At 33.8% G+C, this 23,402-nt stretch overlaps 1 protein-coding gene across 1 annotated transcript in view; it reads right to left on the bottom strand.

Moving 5' to 3' along the window:
* The window catches only part of LOC149805912 (uncharacterized), a 273,589-nt gene that overhangs the window by 99,764 nt on the left and 150,423 nt on the right, over positions 1 to 23,402 (bottom strand). Inside the window, exons 97-111 of the mRNA XM_089934933.1 lie at positions 22,755 to 22,937; positions 21,714 to 21,836; positions 20,759 to 20,944; positions 20,092 to 20,220; positions 19,300 to 19,482; positions 18,354 to 18,476; positions 17,590 to 17,775; positions 16,376 to 16,504; positions 15,573 to 15,755; positions 11,968 to 12,099; positions 8,669 to 8,845; positions 8,085 to 8,207; positions 6,571 to 6,753; positions 4,966 to 5,100; positions 4,244 to 4,453 (exon numbers count right to left, since the gene is read on the bottom strand). Of these exons, the coding sequence (XP_089791059.1) occupies positions 4,244 to 4,453; positions 4,966 to 5,100; positions 6,571 to 6,753; positions 8,085 to 8,207; positions 8,669 to 8,845; positions 11,968 to 12,099; positions 15,573 to 15,755; positions 16,376 to 16,504; positions 17,590 to 17,775; positions 18,354 to 18,476; positions 19,300 to 19,482; positions 20,092 to 20,220; positions 20,759 to 20,944; positions 21,714 to 21,836; positions 22,755 to 22,937 (2,385 nt within the window). The remainder of the gene's footprint in view (positions 1 to 4,243; positions 4,454 to 4,965; positions 5,101 to 6,570; positions 6,754 to 8,084; positions 8,208 to 8,668; positions 8,846 to 11,967; positions 12,100 to 15,572; positions 15,756 to 16,375; positions 16,505 to 17,589; positions 17,776 to 18,353; positions 18,477 to 19,299; positions 19,483 to 20,091; positions 20,221 to 20,758; positions 20,945 to 21,713; positions 21,837 to 22,754; positions 22,938 to 23,402) is intronic.

Below are 23,402 nucleotides of genomic sequence, written 5' to 3'. Positions count from 1 at the left end.
TTCGAGAATTTGAAACCGTTTGCATTGGCCCAATTTTGAATTTTGTTTATATTTTGCTGCAGTTGTCTTTCAATTGTATGCATGTGCTTTGACCGATAACATATTAGAAAATCATCAATGTATAACGAGCAATCCACACCAGGAGTCAAACACTTGGTGATGCTATTAATTTTGATGTTAAAGAGCGTCACAGATAAAATACTGCCCTGGGGTACACCCATCTCTTGCTCGTGCAGATCTGAGAGGGTAGAGCCCACTCGTACTTTGAATTCTTTGTCGGAGAGAAAGTTGGATATGAAAGAGGGCAGATGGCCTTTTAGACCTAGATCGTGCAGGTCATTTAGTATCCCGTACTTCCATGTCGTGTCATAGGCCTTTTCTAAATCAAAGAAAACCGCTACTAAGTGTTCTTTCTTGATAAATGCATCTCAAATAAATGTTTCCAGTCTAACCAGATGATCGTTGGTGCTCCGGCCATATCGAAAGCCACTTTGGAAAGGAGATATTAAATTATTAGTTTCCAAGTACCAGACAAGCCGAGAATTGATCATTCGTTCCATTGTTTTGCACACACAGCTTGTGAGTGCAATTGGTCGATAGCTGTTAGGATCTGCGCTATCTTTACCAGGTTTGGGAACTGGTATTACTGTTGCCTCTTTCCAGATTTTAGGTACATTACCAGTAATCCATAAATTGTTGAAAATTTCTAGAAGGGCTGTTAATGAAGGTTCTGGGAGATGTTTCAAAAACTGGTAATGTATTTCGTCAGGCCCAGTGGATGTATCATGGGCCTTATTCAGAGATTCCTTCAGCTCATACATTGTAAACGGTTGATTATAACTTTCTGAGTTATTCGATGTGAATTTCAACCGTGTCTTTTCTTTGTGAGTTTTTAATCTTCTGAATGCTTCTGAGTAATTAGAGGATGAGGAATTTTTTGAGATGCTATCAGCAAGTATGTTAACAATGTCATGTTTGGAATTGATATTCTTGTTGTTTACTTTGAGATGTCGAAAGAAATTGTATTTCCTATTTCCATTGATTTTGCGGATCGTGTCCCAAACTTTCTTTATAGAGGAACGAGAGTTTAGAGTTGAAACATATTTTTTCCATGATGTTCTTTTACTTTGTTTAATCGTGCGGCGAGCATTGGCCCGAACAATACGATACTTAGTTAAATTTTCGGGTGTTGGACGATTATTAAAATTTTTCAGTGCTTCTCGGCGTTGTCTAATGGCTTCTTTACATTCTTTTGTGAACCATGGTTTTGAGAGTTTTTTACCGTTTGGTGAGGACTTGGGAATGGATTCTTCTGCATTGTCGATTAAAACAGAAGTAAAATATTGAAAAGGGTTATTGTCGTTTAAGACAGTATCCCTATTAAGTCTAGTTGTACAAAGTGTTTCAAATTTGGCCCAGTCGGCCTTCTTTAAATTCCAATGTGGAACTGCTTCGTCAATTGTAACGTTGGTATTGTTAAGAGAGATTGGAAAGTGATCACTGCTGTGAAGGTCATCAGCGACCTTCCATTCATAGTCCAAAAGCAGCGATGGGGTACAAATTGTCAAATCAATACACGTGTATGTACCAGTTCCTGGGTGTAAATATGTCGGTGATTTGGTATTATATAGACACAAATCGTGTCTGGAAATGAAGTCTTCTATTTTGTGACCTCTGTCACTTATGTGATTTGAACCCCATAAAATGTTATGGGCATTAAAATCACCGAGTAGAATAAAGGGTGCGGGGAGTTGTTGAACAAGGTCGTCTAATTCGTTTGTTACTAAATTGGTGTTTGGTGGTATGTAGATAGAACAAAAGGTAATCACCCGATGCAGAGTGACGCTCACAGCAGTGGCTTGTAAATTTGTGTTTAGAGGGATAACGCTATGAGGGGCTCTGTTGTTCACAATAACAGAGACTCCTCCTGAGGCTCTGTCAACATTATGAGAGTAGCTGTTAAACAGGGAGTAGTTTTTAAGTGTGATGTTATCTGTATCTTTCAAAAATGTTTCCTGAAAACATAGTACTGCAGGATCACGTTCGTTTAAGAGCAAAAGAATATCATTGTAGTTGGCTTTAAGTCCTCTACAGTTCCATTGTATGATGGTGTTCTTCATTACAAGTTTATATTGAAGATTCTGGAGCTAGGTTAGACCTTTCGCGGAGGCAATGTCTTTGGTTATTTATCTGGAGGAAGTACGGGGGTGAATTTTTTGTTGTTAGGTCTGGAGCCACCTTGAGGACATGGAGCAGATTCTTCTGCATCCATATCCTCAAAGCCTCCAAACCTATTGTGCAGTTTTATTGGGTCATCAGACCCTTTTTGCTGCCTATTTGCTGTCGACTTTTTCTTACTGTTTGGTGATTTTGATGGTGGAGGATTGTTGAACGTTGTTTGCGTCGATGTTGAGTTTTTTGGGGGTTTGTAATGCGATATGTTCGATACGGAAGGAGATTCAGGTGGGTCTGTTTGGGTTTGGGCGTCTTTCGTTGCTTTTTGATTGCTCTTTACTATGGTTGAAAAGGATGGGCCGGGGAGTGATGTTCTAGTTTGTACAAGCTTCCTGGCCTCTGGATACGGGATGTTGGATGTGTATTTGATCCTTTGGATTTCCTTCTCCTGTTTCCATATATCGCAATCTTTTGAATTTGCATGGTGTTCCTTGCCGCAGTTGACGCAATGCGGAGTGGCTTTGCACTCGGATTCCCGATGAGAAGGGTCTCCACATCATCCACATACTTGGTTTCTGGAACAGCGGTCTTCATGATGACCGTATTTTTGACATTTGTAACATTGGAGGGGATTTGGTATGTATACCTCAACCCTAACTTGTAAGAACCCAACTTTGACAACTTTAGGTACCGTTGGTCTGTTGAAGGTGAGTATAATGGTGTTGGTGTCTTGCAGATCATTGTTTCGTTTGATACGAATCCTACGAACTGCAGTGACACCTTCACTTTTCATCCCCTCTACGATGTCTTTGTCGCTGACTCCAGCCAAGTCACGGCAACGAATGACGCCTTTTGATGTATTTAGAGATGTGTGTGCGAAACAAGTCACTGGGATGTCATGAAATACCTTAATTTTTTTAATGTTCTCAGTGTGTGCTTTACGTTCGCACTCCACAAGCAGACCACCTGATTTAATCTTTTTAACGCTTTTTGGTTTGCCGACTAATCCAAGTATAGTCTTTTCGATTATAAATGGCGATAGTGCGGCTAGGGGTTTGGTTTCATCTTTCGATTTGATGACCATGAAGCGAGGAAACGATTCCACACTACATGGTTCATCATCTGAGTCAGTTCCCGTTTTGGTACGCTTATTTTGATTTTTTTGATTTTCCATTTTGGCTTGAATAAAAATTCAGCACCCGTGCTCCCCATCCACCAAGGAGCCCAACAAGGGGACACTTTTCAAGTGTCAGGGATACACAGATGCCATACTCAGTTGATAAAATTACCTTTGATTGACCCTGAAGTTGCCAATTTCTAAGGTCGGTAAAATTACATCCCCCGATTGACCCGTTAAGCCACCGCCTTCTAGGAAGACTTCTAAGACTTGGAAAAGGGAAAGATAAAGGAAGAGAATTTAGGGGCAACGGTGGTATCAAGAGAGATACAAGGAGACAGATAAAGAAGGTGAGAGAGTAAATAAAGTCCTCCTAGGGCTTGGCGTGACCAGCCAATTTGTCGGAACCGGGCCCATCCGAAAAAACTGGAACAGAAAGATTGGATAAGATATTTTAAAAAACAACAACAAGGTTCATTCTTACAAAACACCTGCATACCGAGTGACATGCTTCCTTTTCTTAAAAAAAGAATACACAGCTTGCTTCATAGCTAACATGGCAAAACTGGAAGTCACTGAAAATGACATGAAAATTTTGGCACTTGGAAAAAGGAAAAAGGTCAGTAATTTTTTATGTACATCAGTTAAATCATATAATCATACTTGAAAATAAATATTCCAATAGTATTATGGTGGTTTCCACATCTTACAGTACAACCACTTCTTTCATGACAAAGAGATCTTAGTTTTGAATATGGGTGGAGAATATGGTAAAAATGTACTTCTTTGGTATATACAGATATGGACCTTCTTGACAGGAACCCAAAAAGATTGATGAAGGCTACAATATCATAAACAGATCAGGATGCACAGATGTACTTGAGTACTTAATATAACTTGTGAAAACTTGCTGAATAATTTACATACAATAAATACAGTTTAAACGAATACCGCCTTAAATATGTCAATACTAGCCTGTAAATCTGTGTCTTCAGCTGAAACAGTAAACACCGACGTTTGGAGATTGGAGTTCTCTGAAAGTCGTCTATTATATGGTAGGCTGGTAAATCGTGGCTGGACACTGTCTCTCAAAATCCTTACTGTGACAGAAGCCTGAGCACTCTTTGGTTGCAGCTTTTGATCTGTGACTTGGACAGTCATCTGCACATTGGGAAATTATATAAAAGCTTACTATTGCATGTCTTTGTCCAATGCTATCTTAAATAGTGAGCAATTAAACTGATAAGATAAAAAACTTTGCAAACATTTTCTTCCAGAATTCAAATTGTCGCATTAGTAACAAAATAATGTAAAATTATAAATCATACTGTACTTTAATAGAAAATAGGCTATCAACTAACTCTGTGAGTTTAAAAAATGGCAAAACTTTTCAGAATAAAGACTGACAAATGCATAAAAATGCTTGCCAAGAAAACAGTTCATCACAATGTTAATAAATCAACATAATATTTAAGCATGCATGTTTATCATCCAATTGCTAACTAAGGCAATGTTTCAAACTATGATTGCTTCCTGAGCTTCATACTGTATTTATATCATGCTTGGGTTTTTTAAAAATTACATTCAGATATTAATCTTCAATCAGGTAAATTCCTTATTAAAATAGATCATTTCAATAATGAAAAATGTATGAAAAAATTACATGTTCATACCCTAAATTCAGCAGTCCGATTAATGTCATCTTGGATATTCTTGTACAGGTAAATCTTGCCAGTGTCCTTGTCAATAAGGAAGTATTCCAAAGCCTTGCTGGTTGATGGATCCATGAACTCATAACGTAAGGTATCCTAAAGAAAACATTCATCATGTATGAAACAGAACAAGGATTTTTTGTGAACAATATAAACTTATTCAATCCTTGACAATGACAATAGCTAAATAAAATGACCAACAAATTTCAACACACATTTTATCATGCACAATCAAATTTTTAAGGTCGACAATTGGAATAAAACACCAGTGGTCTAAGATGTTAAGATAAATTTCAATTAACATTAAGGAACTGAAATGATTGCCTAAGAATAAGGTCTAGTAGGACTTTAGTCCCTTCATGGTTGGAAAGCTGCTTAATAATGGGCAAAGTTGCCTAATAATGGGGAAAGCTGCCTAATAATGAGGAAAGCTGCCTAATAATGGGGAAAGCTGTCTGATAATGGGGGAAGCTGTCTGATAATGGGGGAAAGCTGTCTATTAATGGGGGAAAGCTGTCTATTAATGGGGGAAAGCTGCCTAATAATGGGGAAAGCTGTCTGATAATGGGGGAAAGCTGTCTATTAATGGGGGAAAGCTGTCTATTAATGGGGGAAAGCTGTCTAATAATGGAGAAAGTTGCCTAATAATGGACAAAGTTGCCTAATAATGGGGAAAGCTGCCTAATAATGGACAAAGTTACCTAATAATGGACAAAGCTGCCTAATAATGGGGAAAGCAGCCTAATAATGGGGAAAGCTGTCTGATAATGGGGGGAAAGCTGCCTAATAATGGGAAAATCTGTCTAATAATGGGGAAAGCTGCCTAATAATGGGGAAAGCTGCCTAATCATTAATGGGGAAAGCTGCCTCATGAGGAAAGTTGTCTAATAGTGGGGAAAACTGCCTAATAATGGGGAAAGCTATCCAATAACATGTGAAAGAGTCTCCCCATTATAGGTTATATATGGAGGAAAAAAACTTACTCATTGCAATATAATAAACATATGCTGTTGTGTCGGTTAGGATTCCTCAGTTTGAAGATAAATGTCAAAAGCAGCAAGATTGAGTATCATTTCATTATTATTAAAATCCGATTGTAAATATCATGACCTGATTCATACGTACAGTATATTTATCTCTCATGTGTTCTTTTGTGTAGCAGTTAAACTCAGTATGAATATGAATACAATAAACTGATAGTTATCACCAAGAGAAATGACATACCAGTCAAAACTTTATATATTACTACTATTACTACTACTAATAGCAATGACGACAAATGATGAGAAAATGAATCATGGACAAAACAATGTACTATTTGTGTGTCCCATAGGTTCTTTATACACAAATTTTACTGTTTGTAAGACCTCAAACTTGTCTCTCAATTGAAAATGTTAACAAATACGATGTAGACTAAAACTCCAAAAAGAATGACAGACATTACTTCTCTCAACCACTGTTTAAAAAAAAATGTACAATTTGAGTCTGAATTTGTGCCTTGAAGATCTGAACAAAAAACTCCATCTCCATTTGAAAATGTAAATATTGCTTTCTCCTGTTCCTTACATTATCAGCATCTGTGGCATCAACATCAACTATGACCACCCCTCTAGGCTGGTAGTCCCAGATAGTTGTTATGTAATTAGGAGTGCTGAGTACTGGAGCATTAGGGTTCTTGTTAACACTGACTGTCAGGGTGGCAGTGCTAACCAGTCTGGGTGCTCCAATATCATAGGCTGTTATGGCAATCTGTAGATAGAAATGAAATAATGAGAATGTATAGTGTATATAAACAATTTTAATAGGGCTGAATATAATTTGAAAAAGACATAAAAGGTACAACACAGATTACTCATCACAAAATTTAGTTAATAAATATCAAAGAATTTGGCTCTTTTCATGATACATGCGAATCAAAACCATTTCAAGGAATACTGTATATACTTGCTTATAAGTCAAGTCCATCTGTAAAATGCAAAAACTTCCATAAAGCACCAGCCGATTTGGGTCTGTGCAATTTGGGATAATCATTAGAACAAACAACATATTCTGATCTGCAGGCCCATTATGCTATGGCAGATCAGGATCTTTGTTGTTTGCAGTTTGACTAGACTTATAAGCAAGTACATACAATATGCACTGAAATTCCATAAACACTATAATTCCTGATGAGAAATCTCAGGTAATAAGCAAAACTACACCTCTATCACATTACTACTAGGACCAAACAATATGGGGGCACTCTACAGATATTACATACTTCTGAGAGAGTGACTGGTATAAGGTAAAGTTATTCACATTTGCAATATGAACAATGGAGAGAATGTTGGCATACCTCTATGTGAATTTTTACATTCTGCAGCTGAAATTTCTTAACATACTGTATTTGTGGAAACTGAACATGATCTAAGCAGACAGTTAACTAAAATGGCTTCTCCCATGTGCTTGAAAAATAAGCCTGAATTAGTCTAAAGTACATTATCTTTAGCAGTTATTAAAAATATGGAAAACTAAATTTGCCATAATGGGCAAAACTACCTGAAAGTGCAATGAATGAATTACATAATATATAAAAAGCTGATACAATTTAGCATTTTTTTAATTATATATGTACATATAAAGTAAGGCCAAACTGTATACTCTATAACCTAAATTACACTCATCAAACCCATCAACTGTACAAAAAATATTTATGGAATTAAAAATTATTTAAACAAAACATAAGATATATACAAAGACTTTGTATAAATAACCAGGATAACCCATCAAAAAATTGGGAAATTTTTATTAAAAAATTCTAAACCTATGCAAATTTCAGAACTGCAGAGTGCCACCTAGAAAAAGGAAAGGAAAAAGATGATCACACTGCATGTAATTAGAATCATGAAAAACATGTATTAGCTTTGTGTGGTTCATGTGCTCATGGGAATAACAGTACTATTGTCAATTTTAGTGGTCTATGTGCTCGTTCGAATTAGCATTTTAAGGTGACAATAAGAATTTTGTTTCCATCTTAGAATTACAAATGCATTTAGTAATCTTTTTCATTTTCTGGTGACAAGTGTGCAAATTACTCTAACCTGATATTGGTCTACAACATCTGGAACCAGGGAATTGACGATTGAAACTTCACCAGTTGAATTGTTGATAGCAAAGTAGAATGGGGCACGCAAGTTTCCAGCAATTCCATACACAATCTGACCCTAGACAAAACAAAAAACATATGCACATGATAAAACCTCAAGCAGGATATCTCATATTAGCTATGTGCTTTATCTTATCAACATATGTCATATAAAAGTGTCAGCACTCATTTTCTGCTCAGGATAAATACTATTTGTCATGATGATTACTATTTGATAATTACTATTTATTATGATAATTACTATTATAAGGATAATTACTATTTTTCATGATGATTACTATTTGATAATTACTATTATGATAATTACTATTTGTCTTAATATTTGAGACAAAGTTCTATTCAATCATATTCAGAACTGTTCTATCTAAGAGTACAAGTACTTCCCATTGCTAGAACTTCATATCATGCTTCTTTTCTCCACTTCAAAATATGCTTGCATAAAACTACTAGACAACTCAGGTTAAATTGTATAAAGATGTATTAGCTTCATTGAATAGGCCATGCTTTGCAGCTACATACTGTCGGGTAGTTGTCAGTTGCAATGGCTCTGAACTGTAGTTGGGCAGTGGTAGCAGAGTTCAGTATATTCCTGGTTGTTGGCAGGTTGGTGAAAATTGGTGGTACATCTCTTGTTACAAGGACCCTCACAGTTGCTGTAGCCATAGCACCAACTGGATCACGAGCAACAACTGTAAACTATAAGGAAAAAGAATATATGATTATAAAATATAGCCATGTGCAGAACTAGTTCAGGGTGTGTGTATGTATGTATGTATGTATGTATGTATGTCTGGTTATCTATCTGTCTGTCTGTATGTATGTATGATGTTTATAATAATATGATCATATATAAGTATATATATTTTATGCATAACTGGAGTTTAATGACATATAAACACAACACTGACTACACTGTGCCAATTGAAAGTGGTTTTAAAAATCTAAAGATTAAAAACAAATTACAAAAGAAAATGTTATGAACACAAAATGTAAATGTAAACCTGTAGTTAAGAAGATCAAGGTAAATGGTAATTGTGTTAAAATTCTACAAAAATAGTATACAAGAGAAATGATAAAAATGTATAAAAAAATTCCCTTAAAATATATGGTTAAAATCTTTTGTATATAATGTATTCCCTCAACATAAACATAGTACATCAACATGAAGGTTCTTAATTAGTTCATGTAAAAAAACTTCTGCCTCACAGGATGCAAGTCAATACACCGAATAAGAATGTGTAACTCTGCTAGTGGCAGGTATGCACTTTGGCTGATGTTCACCCTTCAAGCATTTGCACAAGTCAGGTATATGAATCCTGTATACAATCAGAACATAACCTCACTCTGCAATTTGTTCTATGTGATGGCTGCCACTCTTAAATGATAGATTTCAAAGCTTCTTTGCAGAGTTTTCATTGCATTTATTTTTCCAAGTATATACAATGCTGATATTTAAGTCAGCATAAAGAATCTTCCATTCAGAAATAAGAGAAAGCATGACAGCTTTGGCTGCTTTATTTGCTTTTTTATTGCTCTAAAACTAATGCAACTATGGAGCCAACTAATCATAACTTGTTTAGAGTACATATACTACCTCACAAATGATGCCAAATCAAAATACAGGAGATCTTCACTATGTCTTTTGGCATGTTTTAGCAACATAAGTGCTAGAAGGTCATATGCTTGCCAAGTTGAAAGTCAGACTTGAGTGGTCACCCCATTTGATAAAGGAACTGCCCATATTATGATTGGTGGTTTCTTATTTAAGTAATTACCCAATCATATGAAAGTGGTCTAGGCTATGTTCAGGTTGCTGACATACAGCCATCAAGGCCATTTCCCACATGAAGTAAATCACTAAAACACTGCACAAAGAGCAAGATGTTGGCATTCTACCTATATTATCAAAATTATCTGAAAAGCAAGTAGCTTATTAGGTCTGTGAATTTTTGGAGACTAACAATCTATTTCATAAGGCACAATCAAGATTTAGAAAATATCACATATGCCAGACAGAGCCCATATAATTAACAGATCTCTGGCTACAAGAAATGGATAATGGTTTTGACTGGAATTGAACATGGGTCAAGATCATATCTAACCCAAAGGTTGCAACAAGTAACCACTGGCAATATTAGCTCACAAACTCACACTATTCATTCCCTCAAGGCTGTTTTAGACCATCTCCACTTTCTTAATCATGAAAACAATCTTCCATCAAATAATGAATTCACAAATACCGATTTGTTTCCTTGGTGATGCAACCTTGTATACATTAAATTCTGATAATGAAATTATCCAAACAAGATTAGATTCTGACCATATTACAGTTCAAAGTTGAACACAGCAAAAGAAAATGGTAAACAAAAATGCATGATTTTGTGACATCACAAAAATCACACAAGTTAGGGAGCCCAAAATTATCTCCAGCAATAAATAATTTTCAGTTAGAAAATGTCAAAGATGAAAAGCTTGACGGTGATCCTGATGAAAATAATTTATATACATTCCTCCAACAATGGATTATTGTTCAGTTCTTAGGGAAGCTTTGAAATTGACAAGATTTATAGACTTCAGAAGACGGCAGCACACATTATTTTAGATGCATGTATAGATTATTCATTAAAAGCTTTGTTTTCAGAGGTAAACTTTCTTACACTATCTAAAGAATGTTTATTTTCACTGTGCAGTTCTTGTAAATGTCTACATGGAACAACACCAGTACATTTTCAAGATTTATTCAGTCTATTTCATGACTTTAACAATTGAGATCAATATCACACAGAAACCTACAGCCATCAAAACCAAGAACAGAGTAATATAAGAAAAACTTCCAATACTATGGTAAAGTTCTGTGAAGAAAAAAAAGAAACAGAAAAAAGTATATTGAAGGAAATAAATAACAATTACAAAATGAAAACAAAAGTGAATTTTGATGAGCAACCTGGCAAATGTGTATTCATCCAAAAGTCCAAGGAAAAAGATGAAGGTGTTCCATATGATGGCTATGTCTAAGGAATCAGTCTGGGATCATGTTTCTTTCTATTCTGGGCCTCCAATTATTAATTTACAGTCGGATGACCATACTGACAAGCTCTGAAAGCACTTCATCCAAAATTGACCATGATTCATGACCAATTATTAACTGGAGGAGGTAATATTTAGCTTGGACTTCAGTCTTGGCATTCCAATAAAGGAATGCAATGTAACAGTAGTACGTATTGCAATACTGCTATTAAAATAGAATATTGCAGCATTAGCAGATTCATTTTTGCTGCTTCTAAAAGAGGATGAATTGTATGCCAAAATGTAGAATTAACTTTGCTCAAAGTCTAGATCAAAGTAATCTTTACCTATACAAAGCTCAACAAATAGGCACAATTAATGTCTGCTGCATTCAGGACCTTATGTTATTAAACTAACTGAACAGATATACATTTTTCTCTCTCATGTTTTGGTTAAAGGTCTTGAATTTGATCAATATCATTCAACTACTCATCCTGACACCTGACAGTGTCAAGAGTTAAATGAAACAGCTAAAAAATACAAATGAAAATAATTACTACAAATGTAATGATCAGACAAATAGAATGACTAGAGAAAATGATTAAGCAAGGATTAATTTGGCCATTATAGTAAAACAGTACTTAAAGAGACATGATTTGTCTAAATTTGGTACTTGAACCAACTGATAGTATCCTTTAAATGTTGTTTTTTCCTTCTCACTATCATTCAGATCAAAACTGAATAATCATTCACTTTTACAAACATTCAAACATAGCAAATATTCTTTGCATTTCTTTAAAAAGAAATCTTACTGTCAAATCACTGCTAGAAGTGGTGGTCAAAAGTTCTTTAAGGGAGATAATTCCAGTCTGTCTGTCAATGAAGAACAACCGTGTATCTTCTGGATCAACATTGGCACCCTCAATGGAGTAGGTCAAAACATCCTGAAAGAGACAGTAAGGTGTGTGAAAAATATTAAAGGACCTTTTCAGAATATACAGAGAGTAGAATTCATGCTGGAAGATTTTACAACCATGATAAACTGCATAACTGAATCCATATAATTTAATATAATCATTAAGTACAAAAAGGAATTATAATTAAGCTGCAAATCATTTATGTTAAATCAAAGTTTTGGAACAGTTGAAATTTTACTGTAGCCCTTATTACCAAGACAGTTTCCCCACCCACCCCACCCCAATGATTCAGAAATAAGAAATGGATCTGAAATGTTTTTTTGTAGAGAAATAAAAGGTTTGGATAATTCTCTACTCTAAGTATGATCATTTACAATTTCAGAGGAAATATAAATGATTTTCTTAATAAGTACCTTGTACTTGATCAGTAACTGACATAATTTGGTTATCTATCTGTGTATATTAAGCATGTAGTTATCCACCTCATTACATAAATCATGTAGTTACAATGTAGTTATCTATCTCTGTATAAATCATGTAGTTACAAGTGGTTATCTATCTCTGTATAAATCATGTAGTTACAATGTGGTTATCTATCTCTGTATAAATCATGTAGTTACAAGTGGTTATCTATCTCTATATAAATCATGTAGTTACAAGTGGTTATCTATCTCTGTATAAATCATGTAGTTACAAGTGGTTATCTATCTCTGTATAAATCATGTAGTTACAAGTGGTTATCTATCTCTGTATAAATCATGTAGTTACAATGTGGTTATCTATCTCCGTATAAATCATGTAGTTACAAGTGGTTATCTATCTCTGTATAAATCATGTAGTTACAATGTGGTTATCTATCTCTGTATAACTCATGTAGTTACAAGTGGTTATCTATCTCTGTATAAATCATGAAGTTACAGTGTGATTATATATCTCTGCATACAAATTATGTAGTTAAAGTGTGGTTATCTATCTCAGTATATAAATAAAGTAGTTTTCTATGTCTAAACAAGGAGACTGTTACAAGGGATCCCAGCATGGCCTTATTCGCTATATATGACCAACAAATGAGCACAAATGACGTCTTGCTAACATGACATGTCAGATGTCAGATGTTGGACAGAAGGTACCCATAATTATTTCTTCATCTTATTTGATTATTTGGTTCCCCAATTGTTCAAACAATATGAAACCAAAAAACATGACACCTGAGGTGTAAAAGCTTAGAACTAGAGTTTAATAAACTATTACACTGTTACTCAAGCTTATATCATTCGCATACACCATTTGGGACATCAGTCTTATCGGTGTAACCCTTTTCCCAGTGCCGTGGTAGATTTTTCAGTGTGAAATGTAGTGATTTATTTTCTGCCACGTACCCCCTGAAACAAATTTTTGTACCACTGATGGTAAGAGTACCACACTTTGGGAAACTCTTAACTATTACATAGCTCACCTCTACCAGCATTAGTTTCCAGTAGCCATTGGTAATATTATCATGCAGCAAATAAATTCTTATTATAATAGTCTTGACTCTTTCTCCAACTAAAGATTTATCTGCTACCTTTTATCTCTATACTCTAAAACATTACTCTTCCTGACAATTATTTATATAGATATCATGAAATAATTGTAAATTACTGATTCACAGAAAATAATAAAAAAAGTTACATTTCTATGTGCACTGCCTTATATGGACTTCATTGTAAATCATAGTCAAATATTTCCCCACACACTGTCTGATCATACAGAACTCTAGCACGACATTTGGAAACCTAACCAGGTCCTGACACAAATACTGACAAGACCTTTTAAACTTCCCATGGAATTCTACAGAATTCTGTGACTGGCAGGGAAAATTCTGCTGTTCGCTGGATAGCAACCGCAGGGAAACATTCTGTGAGCATGTGCTTATAGGAGAAACTGTACTTTGCTACTGACAGCAACAAAACTACAACTTAATTAGAAACCTATATAACAGAGTGTTAGCTAAGTGTGCATACAACAAATTTATTTTTCAATGGTTAAAATTTGCAATACAAATCAATGTTTAGCTTTAAAAATGAGTGATACTGTAAGCAGCCACTAACCAAAAAGCGAGACAATGGGAGTGTTCCAAATGTGCCAACTCTGGAAACAAGACTAATACCTAGGATAGTTATACATGCATTCACAGCATAATAACATCATGAAATTAAAGAGTTCAAAGGATGATTTATGATCGATTTATGCGTGAATATGAAATATACCTGGGAATCATACCAATCAGAATTTGGTATTGAATAACAGTAGGTATTAAAGACTCAATTAATACTAACTGTAAATGTTGAGAACACTCACCTATCTACGATGTCGAAGTCCTGTTCATGAAATAGTGGTACTAGTATTAGTATTACCATTAACCTGCTTCACCACCAAGATCTTTGCAATTAATGAACTTAATTTGAAACTAAAAGAAAAATTAAAGGCAAGATTTCCTGCCCATTAAAATATTGTGCAACCAGCATCCTAATTACCGGCCAATCCACCCACACACCTTCCTACCTTACTACTTAAAACAACAAGGAAAAAAACACAAAAAAGGAATAAAAAAAGAAATTTCTTTTCTTAAACTATCAAATCAAAGTAAAGGTTAAAAATGATAATAAACAGAATAATGTCCTTTTGTATTAATCTGTTCAAACCATTGTTCTTAAACTGCTTGGAAAACAAGCATCACTGTCCACCCCCAGAAATCAGATATGTGCTGGGTGAAAGTCACATACTTTGAGTAACTTTGGAGTGACAGCCAAACAAGACATTGGTTTTTGCATTAATACATACCTTGATTAATTACAGGTGAAAACTAACATGAAAAGCATACAGCACACAGTCCATTCCCTAATTCCTATACTTATTCATAAGTACAATACACATTAACATGATCTGAGTAACACATCACAATGTATAATCATAAGAATAAAAACTGAAAGTTTACAACTGAATAAACATTTATTTCTATTTCCAACTGCCTTTGTCACAAATGACCTTTTATGGAGGGTAGAATTTATATAGGTTTAGTATGGATGAATCAATAAATGTATAAACACAAAGATTTAGCTTGTGTTAGTATTAGTATACAATGTAGGTCAAAATGAACTTTCATTTAAGGGTATTGTTATAACAGAGTCACTTCAAATTATAAAGTTTCATAACTGAAAAAAAATCATTTATATAAATAAAAGGTTTCAGAGAACCAAATCATGCATGGAAAGATATACTAAAACTAAAGCAACTGCAAATCCAGAACCAAAGGGACACATTTTCTGGGGCATTTAAACATGGAGTGTATCAATGTTTTCTGTTTTGCTACAACTTCTTATGCCTGCTTCCAATGTTTTCATATTAAATGCATGAATATTTGGCAGCCACACTAATTGGGGTGGGGGGTAGTCAAGCAACAGCCATAAGAAACTTCAGCACTCACATGCACAGCAGAATATTTTATTCTAGATACTCACTCCATCATTATCTGTGGCATTAACATCAACAATCAATTTTCCCAATTCAATGCTGTCAGCAACCGTGACCTGGTAGGATAATGGGTCGAATCTTGGTGTGCTTGGATTGCGATTGACAGTGACACTAACTGTAGCAGTGGCCCTGTCATTGGGATAGGTGGTATCATAGGCAAGAACTCGGATCTGTGAAGAAAAAAGTCAATCAGTATATCAAGTTCTTAATCTATGGCTAACAATATAATTCAAGAAGACAAAAAAAATGAAATCATGTTCAAATAAAAAAATTAAAAAAACCTTGAACTGTTACTGATTCAAAACTGGTCTCTACATCTTGTTTTCCACTAAAAAAAAGGGCTTGGTAAAATCTGAGAAATTTGACCTTCCATGAAATCCTTCTTACCACATGTGAAAGAGGTCCAAGGACATGGAAGAAACCTGGCCATAACCTAATTATCTTTACATACAGTTTTACAGAACTAAACTTAATTTGTAGATATTCACAACTGTGACTTTTATTGTTTTTTTTTTATCATTTAAATAATTATAACTACTGAAAACTAAAAACAGAATTTTATATATATATATATATATATATATATATATATATATATATATATATATATATATATATATAATGAGAGGCCAAATTTAAAATTTTATCCCATGAATTATGACAGGATTTCTTAATCAGTAGTTACTCATAAAAATGGTATTGCTTAGTTTCCAAAACTTCTGAACTGCATTATAAAGAGAGGGCACTGCAGTAGGAACTTTTTTTTTAATGCATGCCATACTGTACACACCTGATATAATTCAGTCTGCAGAGAATCCAGGTTCAGGTTTCGGCTCAATGAGATGACACCATTAGTTTCATTGATGATGAAGAAGGATTGCACTGGATAAATTCCATCAATCATATACCTTATTTCTCCCTGTAAAGAGAAACATTTTAAATCTGTATAATTTTATATAACTTTCCATGGCTACATATACATTTCTAACTAGCAAATGTCACAGTGGTGTATTTTGTTATCTAAAAATGGAAAAACTGATTACTACTTTTATCTTTGACATTGATGCCAAAAGGAATACCAATGTAAAAATATGGTCCAAAATTAATATTATTTTCATGACACATAATAATTATAAATGAATACCTGCTAAACCCTAAGAGGTACATGTATAATCTGTAAATTACATAATTCATGTCAAAAATTATGAAATAAACTATGAAAAATGTATATTCTTTAGTGACCTGGATCTACTGCTGGTTTAAATTTTTGTTCTAAATAAACATATTCCAGATGGATTAGTGCCAACATTCAAGCATAAGTCTAAACATGACACACACTTTAGCCAACATTCCAGCTTTCCTCTGTCATAGACTGTAAAGTCAACTCCACAACTCTTGCAGTGAATAACTTGATAACGTAAACTTGCATATATATTCTTCTAAATATCTGATGAGGTCTTGATCTGTCCTTAAACTGATCGGACGTATTTTAAAGTTCAGAAGACATCGCCCTCCTGTAAAATTTCTCAAAAAATTAAAATTCTAGAGCAACATTAATATCACCTACTTCTCTGAATATCCTGAACCATTATTTACGATACAGACTGGTCCTCTACCAAAATATTTTCATCAACATAATGTGTCTGAATGATAAGGTGTCAAATTGAAGAAATTAGAGTATTTTCCATAATGTTTTAACCATAAATAGAACACTAGACAAATAAAAGAACGATAGGTATATTTGTTAGAAGATAAAAGCACTACATGTTAGCCTTCTATTACAGAATTTTCTCGCACATAAAATCATGTTTGGGGATAATATAGGTTTAAAAAATGGACAAGCCCAGCTTTTTATTGTAACATATTTAAAAATATCATTACCTTTTAAAAAATTATACTTTAGAAAAAATACATTTCTATGCTGAAAGGCAATTCTAAGTTCTAGGAGCTTCCATTACTGTCATAATAGAGGAAATGGCTGGCTGCTATCTATATGTGAATTACCCTCAAATCTGGATCAAAGGCATCAGTGTCATAAATGAAAGTCCCTGGTATGGCGGCACGAGATGCTGTTGTCACATAAGGCAAGCCCTGAAATACTGGGGATAATAGGTTGCGCATGACTGTAATGTTTGCATATGTCTGTCCACATTTTTGCTGCAGTCTCTGGTCACAGACTTGTAGAATGACCTGTATAATAAATGCAATAAAGTTTATTTCTATGTGTCTACATACTGATATTCACTTATAAAAAGAGAAGCATTAATTTTTAAATAAAGTGATTGATGATCTTGTTTTCTCCTTGATAGTGCCCACAATAATGTTACTCAATATGCAAATAAAAACTATTTTGTCAACTCATAACCAGTATTAGGGTACTTTATGAACCAGCTTTTTTTGGTTTGAATTTGGAAATGTTTCTAAATACCTATCCTGCTTACACTCAATCAGAAAGACTGATAAATTATGAGGCAACTTATCCAAAACTATTTCTTTACTTGTCAGATCCAACTGTGAACAACTTGTATGCAATGCATTATGTCACCTAGGAAAGTGACAAGAAACTGTTCAATTAATTTAATGCAATAAATATTCATAAAACACAGTGGTAAATAATTATAGAATGAACATCATTAATACTGTGTATCATGAGATTCTAATTACAATACACTGGAAATAAACTTCACTTTAATCTATATTTTCAGTATTTACATGAAGGAAAGAAAAACAAACCCTAAGTGGAGAGATTATCCTTCAAAAGAACTTACCCTGTCTGATAACTGAGTTCCCTCAGTTAGAAGTTTTCTGAGAGTGATAATGCCATTGCTAGGATTGATGTAATAGAACTGTTGAGCCCTTGCATCTCCTGTGATGCTGTATATCAGAGAATCCTGAAAATAAAAGAAATATATGAAAATTTATATGATCCGAATAAAGACCACTCTAAAACAAGACTTTAAGATCTACTGTGCCATGATTTGAATGATGGGACCATATCAAATGTTACTAGTGGGAAATTTCCTACATCAAGCACAGATCTACAACAGTTTCCCATGTTGAAATATTGTACAAAAGCTTTTGAAGAAGCAACAGATAATTACAGTACTGTCTGAACAAGAGTAAGTGTTCCAAAGATCACTCAGAGTAATAAGCTGGCTACATCTTATTTCCCCTGGTGTGCAGATCATCAAAATTTTAAAGGACGGTGAATACAAGGTGACTCTTCCCCCATATTGGACAAATGTAATTTTGTTTCCATTTTGTAATACTTCAGAGAGATAAATACATGGATATGTATAGAAGCCATTATGGACTGATACAGGAAATGCTTCACAGAGATACATACATGGAAATGTATAGAAGCCAGTATGGACCAATACAGGAAATTCTTCAGAGATAAATACATAGAAATATATAGGAGCCAGTATGGACCGATACAGGAAATCCTTCACAGAGATAAATACATGGAAATTTATGGAAGCCAGTATGGATCAATACAGGAAATTTTTCACATAGCTAAATATGGAACTGTATGCAACCTGGTATGGATCAATAAAGGAAATACTTCAAGAAAGCATGAATTTAAAACAGGGAACACGAAAATAAACTTAATGCTTTTCACTGTGTTCCTTTGGGCTTGAATACAAGGAAGTTTTATACTTAAGTCTAGAGGAATCATCTTTTTATTTTAATAAATATTAATGAAAAGCTTACCCCATCAGCATCTGTGGCATTTGGACGCAGAATTTCCTGTCCTAGAGCAAATGTGTCATAGATGGTCTGTGCGTAAGGTCCACCAACAAACAGTGGTGCATGCAGGTTCCTATTGATTGATACAGTCAGGTTGGCAAAAGCCTTGTTGTTAGGATAGACAGAATCATAGGCAACCAAGTGAACCTGTAAACAAAACCATCACATATCATAAAGGCATTACAGCATGGATTGAATAATGAGAACATTTATGTAATGAGTTTCTAACACAATAAACAAGGGTCACTGTCAGACAGTGAGATTCTACTATTTAAGTTTAACAGTACTGAAGCAATTTTCAAAAAAACTTTTGACTAAGGTTGATGTTGATGCCATGATATGCCCAAACTATTGCCAATAATGAACCCAGGGCAGATGCATAAGCCCTCTATATATTCAAAGAATGAGTGCTAAACACCCAAACATTTCCATAAATCTGATTAGTTTTTAATTAAAAGAATAGAAGCTACACATTAAATACAGTCAGCACAAAATTAAAATGGCTTAAAGATATTAAGATGCATATGTATCTGTGGATACCTTGTACTTATCCAACCTCCCAATTAAGACTCATCTAACCAAAGCAAGGGCTCTACTCAATGTACAGTTCTTAAACATCAATCTAATATGCAAAACTGAAAACTAGAACAAGCAATCACTTTTCTGTAAAGAAAACTACCCTGAAATGAAAGAAAGAAAAGATTCATTATTTTCTAAAAGACAATTAGACTCGGACATAATGAAAGGATAACTTACAACATAGGTCAGTGAGGGATCAAGTCTTAGAAGGGCACTGTTGACAACAGAAACCTGTCCACTGTTTCTGTTGATGGCAAAGAATGTTCTTGCACTTCCATACCCATCAATTTCATACACAATTTGTCCCTAAAACCATGAAATGAATATATTAATTGATATATATATATATATATATATATATATATATATATATATATATATATATATAATTTTCAACCCTATATATTTTTGCCTAAAGGGTTTAACATCATGCAGGGATATGGTATATAAAAAAATTACAAATAAAAATGGCATTGTATCTTTCCATTTTCTGCATTTTATTGGTAAAGTTAAATGCATATGACAAAAGCTAATGTCTAACTGGCTAAAGATTATAGATTTATAAAAAAAATCACATAAAATATTGGTTATTTTATAACCTTAATAACAATATTGATTATTTAAAGCTCTTAACAAGCTCTTCCACAAAGTGTAAAAATACAAATGGACTGAAGTTAGAAAATATTTTCCTTTCTAATATCTACCAATTAACGGAAAGTAAACCAAACTTGAGAATTTTATTAGATCAGACTTATGAATGAATGCTTAACAATTAGAAAGAATCTGTCAAAATCTGGAACTCTGTATGGAAATTTAAATTAAGAAGCAAAAATTATCTTCTTACCCGCAGGTCATCATCACGAGCTTGAATGGATGGTATAGAGGGAACAAGGCTAGTCTCATTCTGTACTTCATCGATAACAGCTGAATATGGTGCATTTATGAAGTATGGGTTTTGAATGTCCCTTCGTACACTGACAATGACAGATGCTGTTGCAATCCTTTGACCGTCACTGGCTGATACATTGAACTAAGAGAAAGAAATGAAAAATTATAATCTCCATTTCTTTGGTACTTTTACAGTCAATGATTTTGTAACAAATATCAGTGTAAAATCATATGGATTCATTTGTTCTGGTGCTTAAAAGTGTATGTAAAACTGGTGTCCAGGCCTGACTATTTAAGACTTTGTGCTACATGAATATCCTTGTCTTTACAACGGTCACCAGAAATACAAACTAGCATGGTGGCAGGGTTTATTTCAAAATACATCTACCATACTTAAAATGTCTCTTCAATTATATTTAAAACTGGTATAATCTTACAGCACATACAGTACAAACAAGGGTGGCAGATCACATAGAAATGAATGAAAACCAACCAACGCTGACAATTTTACTTTAGCATTTAGTGACACAATGTCTGAAACATAGAGTAACGAAGATGCAAAGTAAAGTTACTATCCTGGAGTTATCCAGACCCCTACAACTACATTTATTGAAAGTAACACACTTGAATATGCAACATTATGATACAGGAATTCTTCAACAGTACAAAGGATTAAATCTGAGACCATCATATGAACAAAACTTTATACATGTAAACAGTTTCAGGAGTAGCTGACACTATTATCTAAATATGTGCATCATTTTCAAATATCATTTTCGATACTGGGGCCAATTCATATTAGTATTCAGGCCTTATTAAAATCAATGAAAATTAATATATTATGCAACTTCTTTCTGAATCGTAACATCTCAAAATGGATCTTTTATATAGAGGAAGACAGCCTTACTCACCTGAAAGAGGCTGTCTGTGTAATTGGTTAGTCTTTTGTTTAACCTGATCTCTCCAGTTTGTGAGTTCAAGAAGAATATTGAAGTGTATGGCTCTCCAGTGGTTATTCTGTATGTAATCGTATCCTGCAATATGATCAACAACTGTACTTGCAATTATCAAGAGGATGCTAAAAGTCCTTGTTATGTACAGTATTAATGAATGTAATTATGTCAATTATCAAGAGGATGCTAAAAGTCCTTGTTATCTACAGTATTAATGAATGTAATTATGTCAATTATCAAGAGGATGCTAAAAGTCCTTGTTATCTACAGTATTAATGAATGTAATTATGTCAATTATCAAGAGGATGCTAAAAGTCCTTGTTATCTATAGTATTAATGAATGTAATTATGTCAATTATCAAGATGCTAAAAGTCCTTGTTATCTACAGTTTTACTGAATGTAATTATGTCAATTATCAAGAGGATGCTAAAAGTCCTTGTTATCTACAGTTTTACGGAATGTAGTTATGTCAATTATCAAGAGGATGCTAAAAGTCCTTGTTATCTACAGTATTACTGAATGTAATTATGTCAATTATAAGCTAAAATATTGGGTAGTAAAAACAAAATATGCAGCATACCATTTATTCAATTCTTGTAAGGAAAAGTATGTAGTCAAGTTAATCTCTGATGTAAAACACAAGTAAAATGCAGGGAAAGGGTAATAAGTATGTCTGAGTAAAAGATGGAGAACAGAAAGACAGAAAAACATGGAGACAAAGACAACAAAATATCTTAAGCATCTTAAGGAAAGTCAATTTGCTTTACAAACAGTATCCAAGTTATCATACATTGAAAAGCAACATGTGTTGTGAAAACAAAAAACAACATCTAACAGTCAGAATTTGCTTCCTTACTAATAAAGAAAATAACACAAATCACACTGACCACATTAGTTTCTATCTTGCATGGCTGTCTTTATTCAGAATATAATTATGCTCCAAAGGTAACAATGAGACATCCCTTAATGATGCAAGAGTTAATAAATACAGAACATACGTTATCTTGATCTGTAGCTGTTATTGTTTCAACAAGGGTTCCAAGTTCAATAGTCTCTTCCCATGATGAAGTGTAGGGAAGATCGAAAAATACTGGTCCATATTCATTCCTCAAGACTGTTATGTTGACAGTTGCTGTTGCTGATTGTACTGGTGTGACTGGTCTGATGGCTTTCACATAAAGCTGATGAAGGAAAATAAATAATACCTTTTAATGGACAAGTTTTAAAAATGAAAATAAAAAAAGTAATAGGTTAATACATTCAGTTAATGAATAGATTCTGAAAAGTAAATGATAAAATAAATTCAAAGATTCAATGTAGTTAGTTGGCTTTGACAAAGAACAGTACATTAAAAAATAAAAAAGACTAAAGCTCCTTTACTGGTAAATAACTTCTCAAAATAATTCAAGCTTGGAAGACCATTTGTATGGAGTACAAGAAAACACTTCTGAGTTGGATATGCACTGTAACTGAACTAATAAACCTTTATCAATGCTGATAGTTTAAACATAAACACCATTTTCTACACTCTTAAATAGACTCTTAAAACACCTGTTAGCTATGAAAAGATTTATTCTGACTGGCAAACTTCTCATGTAGAGATTCATATCATACAGTTTGCAGTTAATTAAATCATGTGTGAAAAT

The sequence above is a fragment of the Sinohyriopsis cumingii genome, chromosome 2, assembly GCF_028554795.1.
Source record: "Sinohyriopsis cumingii isolate HCF-2022 chromosome 2, ASM2855479v2, whole genome shotgun sequence".
Taxonomy (NCBI): Eukaryota; Metazoa; Mollusca; class Bivalvia; order Unionida; family Unionidae; genus Sinohyriopsis; species Sinohyriopsis cumingii.
Note: the sequence above shows the minus strand (reverse complement) of the source record. Positions and strands in the feature narration are given on the sequence as shown.